The sequence below is a fragment of the Notothenia coriiceps genome, unplaced genomic scaffold (assembly GCF_000735185.1).
Source record: "Notothenia coriiceps isolate Sejong01 unplaced genomic scaffold, NC01 NC01_scaffold00005787, whole genome shotgun sequence".
Classification (NCBI taxonomy): Eukaryota; Metazoa; Chordata; class Actinopteri; order Perciformes; family Nototheniidae; genus Notothenia; species Notothenia coriiceps.
In genome coordinates, this window is record NW_011338488.1 from 167,711 (window position 1) to 173,630 (window position 5,920).

At 38.0% G+C, this 5,920-nt stretch overlaps 1 protein-coding gene across 1 annotated transcript in view; it reads right to left on the reverse strand.

The window, feature by feature from the left end:
* The window catches only part of LOC104943209 (solute carrier family 41 member 1-like), a 35,938-nt gene that overhangs the window by 17,800 nt on the left and 12,218 nt on the right, over positions 1-5,920 (reverse strand). Inside the window, exon 2 of the mRNA XM_010768547.1 lies at positions 5,496-5,603. Coding sequence (XP_010766849.1) covers positions 5,496-5,603 — 108 coding nt within the window. The remainder of the gene's footprint in view (positions 1-5,495; positions 5,604-5,920) is intronic.

Genomic DNA, 5,920 nt, shown 5'->3' on the forward strand with positions numbered 1-5,920 from the left:
GTGGTGAATGACATTACGAGTATCTTAGATAATAAGCAGAGTTGTGCAGCTCTATTTATTGACCTGTCCAAAGCGTTTGACACCGTTGATCATCGCATCTTAAAGCAGAGGCTACTCAGTATTGGCATATCCAGCCATGCAGTGGGGTGGTTTGTGAACTACCTCTCTGAAAGGTCCCAATCTGTTCACTTTGATGGGCTGTCTTCTGAGTGGTTAAACATTACTAATGGTGTTCCTCAAGGTTCTGTTTTAGGTCCACTTTTATTCTCTAGTNTGCGCAATCGCACAACGGCACGTCCATTAATTCCACAACCACACACATGGATTAACATCGATTTAGTACATTAATGTAGCCTTTGTGGGCAACAAGAAAATCGGCAAAATCGAGTGTGACTATTAAAAAATAAATAATTATTATATTAATATTGACAATAACAACCGACCGTCGGGGTAGCATTTGCCGGGGAGCGTTCTCATGGCGTCCATTATCAACGCTATGGGAGGTCTATGAAGGTCGATGGGTAGCCCTGCCCATTGAAAACTGACTTCCAAGGGGTACCCTGTACGTCAGAGTGACGGGCAGGGAGTGAGAACGTGTTGCTGTTTGCATTGAGACATATTTATCATGCCTCTTAAGTATGGATTTTAACCCATAACTGTTCAAGGATGGCATTGAATGTGGGTCTCCTCGATCTTTCCTCGAGTCCTTATAAGAGTTCTTACTATTCCAACAGTTGATGAAGACCGTTCAACCCCGATATTTTGATAAAGTACATTATCTGAAATATCAATTGAGAAACCATTAAAGGATAAAATAGCCAGGCTTTAACGTCTGTTTTGGCTAATCCCGCAAATCAAAGTACTTTATCATATACAGGTCATGGTAGGACCGTTGACAAATTCATACTATCTCATTTAGGGGTAGGTCGATGTTGAAACGCCCCTTTGATGATAGAAAAACAGCGATATACAAAATCACTGTCCACAAATAAAACTCAGAGAAACTCTCTCTGGAGGGTACACTTTGAAAGGTCCCAATGTGTTCACTTTGATGGGCTCACTTCTGAGTGGTTGAACATTGTTAATGTTGTTCCTCAAGGTTCTGTTTTAGGTCCACTTTTATTCTCCATCTATATCAACAGTTTAGGTGATAATGTGGATGAAGCAACTTTACATTTTTATGCGGATGATACCGTGATGTATTGTGCAGGTCCCTCCATTAAGGAGGTTGGTGTTAAATTACAGGCTGTTTTTAACATTATTCAGACTCAGCTCTCTGAACTAAAGCTTCTTTTAAATGTTGATAAAACCAAGGTAATGCTCTTTTCTAAAGCTGAAAAGACTACAGACACTGCTTTGGATATTGTTACTATGCAAGGACAAGTACTTGAAGTGGTTACCTGTTATAAATACCTTGGTATCTGGCTTGATGATTGTCTTACTTTTAAACTTCAGGTCATTAATCTGCTTAAAAAGCTGAGGGTTAGACTAGGTTTCTTTTTCAGAAACAAGTCCTGTTTCTCACTTGAAGCCAGGAAAAGGCTAGTCACTGTGACCTTTTTACCTGTGCTGGACTATGGTGATTTGATCTATATGAATGCACCTGCCTATTGCCTGGAAAAGTTAGATGCCGCCTATCACAGTGCCCTGAGATTTGTTACTAACTGTAAAGCACCTACTCATCACTGTACCCTGTATGCCAAGGCAGGTCTGCCTTCACTAACTGCACGGAGGCTCAGTCATTGGTACATGTTCATTTACAAAGCCATGTTGGGTAAACTACCTTTTTATAACTGAATTGAAAGTACTTATTGCCTGAGATCTCATGATGTTGTTTTATTAAATGTGCCAAGTGCTAGGACTGTCTTAGGGAAGAAAGCTTTTAGTTGTGCAGCTCCACTAAATTGGAACAGTCTGCAAACATGTTTCAAACCGAGCACTTTGGTTCCCCTGCATCATTTGAAAACTTGGCTGGGTGACATGCTGTTTGATACTCATGGTACCTGTCACTGTGAATAGAGTTTGTAAACTGTACTCTGTACATTATGTTGTATGTCATCCTTATTGTTGTTCTGTTGTTTTTATGTTACATGTGTAACTAACGTCCTGCAGGTCAGCCTTGAAAAAGAGATCTTTTGATTTCAAGGGGCTTTCACCTGGTTAAATAAAGGCTACAAACAAACAAACAACACTGTACAGGAAAGGGAACACCCAACAAGCTGAATGGGGCCTCTGTAAGGCTTGAATGGGACATTTGAACAAACTTAGAACTTTTATGACTAAACATTAGGAGAATTTAATGTGAAAAGCCTGACTGAATACAAAATAGAATGTGGTTAAAAAAACCAAAGGAGAAAAAAGGAATCAGGGTCATGTGATTTGAAGACTCTTACAGACAGCACAGTGCGGGGGATTACATTATTTTTTCACTAACAAGCGCATTAGGGAATTTACAGTGGTCTTAATCTGCTCATAATTAGCGACGGCATGGAAAGAGACGAGGTCCTGCTGGGCCGGCCAGCCAGGGCTGACAGTAATGTCTCAGGACAGAGTCACGAAGCTCGGCAAACAGGGCTGAAAACAGGTTGTAAAAATGGCTAAAAATGAAGTTGAAATCCCATTTCTTTCAAAGAAAAGTTACGGTAAAAAATGTCATTCAAATCATAACAGAACGGCGGCGACTTCTTAGTTTTACTGTTTAATACTGTAACACTACTTCCTACATCTTATTTTCTTATAATACTGCAACTTGAATGTGGACTTTTGTATATTGTGTATTCAAGTTATTGTGGTTGCTTTTTAAAAGAAACACACACACTCAAGATTTAATATCAAAGCCAGGGAACGAAAAACATTTACAATTGATTTAATCAGCTCGGAAACATTGTTGAATTCCCCAATCTGTCATTGATTCACTTACTACTGCACTATGAATGAACATGGAAAGTTAAACAACCACCAAAAAAACACCTTTTTTTACAGGAACTAGTAATTGTAACAGAATATACATTTTTTTAAGAAACCCTCCAAACCCTGTACTTGAGTTAAATGTCTATAAAACAAAACGTATAGCAACTGGCATGCTAATTGACATGATGACGTATCAATGACATATTATTGGTTTTAAAGTGTAAATGTGGACAATGCCAACTTGCTAATAATCATGCAACAATACGACCGGGACAACACATATAATGTTGGTTGTATTTCTGCTACTCAATATAGTTGATACTTTAAGGATTTGGAAATTCGGTAGCACATTTTTTGTAGCTTTCAACCCGATTGATAAGCACTCTATAGAGGGAAAACATGATAAGGCATTCAAAAACTGTCCCACTAACAGAGGTGATGGGAAGTTACTTTTTACTACATTTACTCAAGGACTGTACTAAAGTATAATTTGGAGGTACTTGTACTTTACTAGTAGTTCCATGTTATTCTACTTTGTACTTTTCTTCCACTACATGTATTTAATCCCTTTAGTTACTTCACAGATGTGGATGAATGATGTGAAATCTAACCAAGTGTTAAATCAGACTTTAGTTCCACCTGGAGTAAATCCACAAGCTACCCTGCAGTATACAAAGTCATTCAAACTAGCTGCACCTTTACCAGCTTTGAGAACACTTTAATGATCAATCATTATAAAACATATCATATATATTATTCTGAAATGGACCAATCTGCACAATGACTACTTTTACTGTCGCTACTTTCACTATATTTTGATGATAATACTTTCATACTTTTACTTGAGGAACATTTTGAATGCAGGACTTTTACTGTAACAGAGTATTCCTACACTCTGTTACTTCTACTTTTACTCAAGTACAAGATCTGAGTACTTCTACTTTTACTCAAGAACAAGATCTGAGTACTTCTACTTTTACTCAAGTACAAGATCTGAGTACTTCTACTTTTACTCAAGTACAAGATCTGAGTACTTCTACTTTTACTCAAGTACAAGATCTGAGTACTTCTACTTTTACTCAAGAACAAGATCTGAGTACTTCTACTTTTACTCAAGTCAAGATCGAGTCCACGAGTACTTCTACTTTTACCAAGACAAGATCTGAGTACTTCTACTTTTACTCAAGAACAAGATCTGAGTACTTCTCCCACCTCTGCCCACTAATTTGAAGTCTTGTTATTGCGTCTGAGTTGATCTCTCCGTGCTAGGTGGCCGCTGTTAGCAATGCTAATCATCTCCGTCACCAGTGGAAAGAATGTGAGGATTGGTGAGGCTAATTCCTTTTTGCCTCCACAACTGTAGAGAGTGCTGCTAACCTCTGATGGACGCTGCTGGGTCAATGACCCGTCAGCTAACAAAGGGGCCGTGTCAGTGGAGCCTCAGACAATAGACGTAGCGTTAGCATCAAACCCTGTGGCCTGAGCAAAGAAGCATATAACTCAAATGCTGGCTAGCTAGTTACAATCTGTCTCTAAAACACCACAGAATACTACAGAAACACACATATTGGGATTATATCTCTGTACTGTGCATGACATGCTCTAATAACTTCATACTGTGTACTTTGCACATTACTTGGACTATTTTGCTCAAAATATGACTTCTAAAAACAACACAACAGACATTTTACATGTTATTTAATTTAATATGCCATTTGTGCACACAACATGTAAACCATATCCTACTTTTATTTTGTGTTAGCTGTAATTTGCACTTCAATTGTGTTTTATTTGTCAGATAATTTACAGATTTGTACTCATGTTCAACTTCAACTATTTTCTTTTTTTTAGTTTAGTTTTATTTTCTATTTTGAGATGTTTCTATTGTATATTTGTTTATTTTCTACCCTTCTAATTATGTGCAATACTTTGTTTTACAGCTGCTGCAACGAAAATGTTTCCCATTTTGCGACGAATAAATTATATCTTATCTTATATTTGAATTACTAGTTCAATCAATACAAACAACATATATATTGGTTTAATGATTTCTGCTCCTCAGCGGATGTTACAGATGAACAACAATTCAGATAAAAACTGTGTTGATGTTTTGCAAGGCCATTGAAAAGGTAAAATAAAGGGACAGGAATGTTGCTATCAGTTTGTCTGAAACCCAGGTCAGCTTTAACAGTATGACCTTCCACCCAAAGACAATGAGCTTTGAAGGGTCAAAAAAAGGGAAGGGGTCAACGAGAGACAGGTACAAAACATTCCCAAATGCTTAAATTGGACAATAACACCAGGACAAGAGTGCAAAAACATGTCTAGGCATAGCTAATGATTTGTTATATTGTATAGAAAAATGCACATGGACAATCAGATTTTCACTAGAGGCTTAAAATGGTCAAAATAATTATCAAGGAGCATTTTGGGGGGGGGAATAAGTCAAGTTGACAGTCACTAACCGCTACTTTGAAGATTGAATAAAATACCCCTCTTTTCTTTGGCAAATGACATTAAATTGGGAAAGAGTGGTCAACAGTCATTAACCGCTCAGTAACTCCCAAAACACACAGATTTCTCACCGCTGTTGAAAGTCTGGAGGCCAGCGTCATCTCCAGGTTGCCTTTGAGTCCCAGCAGTGCAGGAACCAGGATGAACACCTCGTTCACCTCCTTGAACACCGTCCAGTGCTGCAACGGCCAAAACGCTATGAGTAACAAACATCCCATAAAGGACACACTGCCATATTAAAACAGGACCTATCAGATTTACAACGTCACCTAGAAAGGAATCCTATTTGGGATGTGACCTTGTTTTGAACCCTCCTGTTGTCTTCGGGTCAAATCTGACCGATTTATTCTACTTTTACTCAAGTACAAGATCTGAGTACTTCTACTTTTACTCAAGAACAAGATCTGAGTACTTCTACTTTTACTCAAGTACAAGATCTGAGTACTTCTACTTTTACTCAAGAATTAGATCTGAGTACTTCTACTTTTACTCAAGT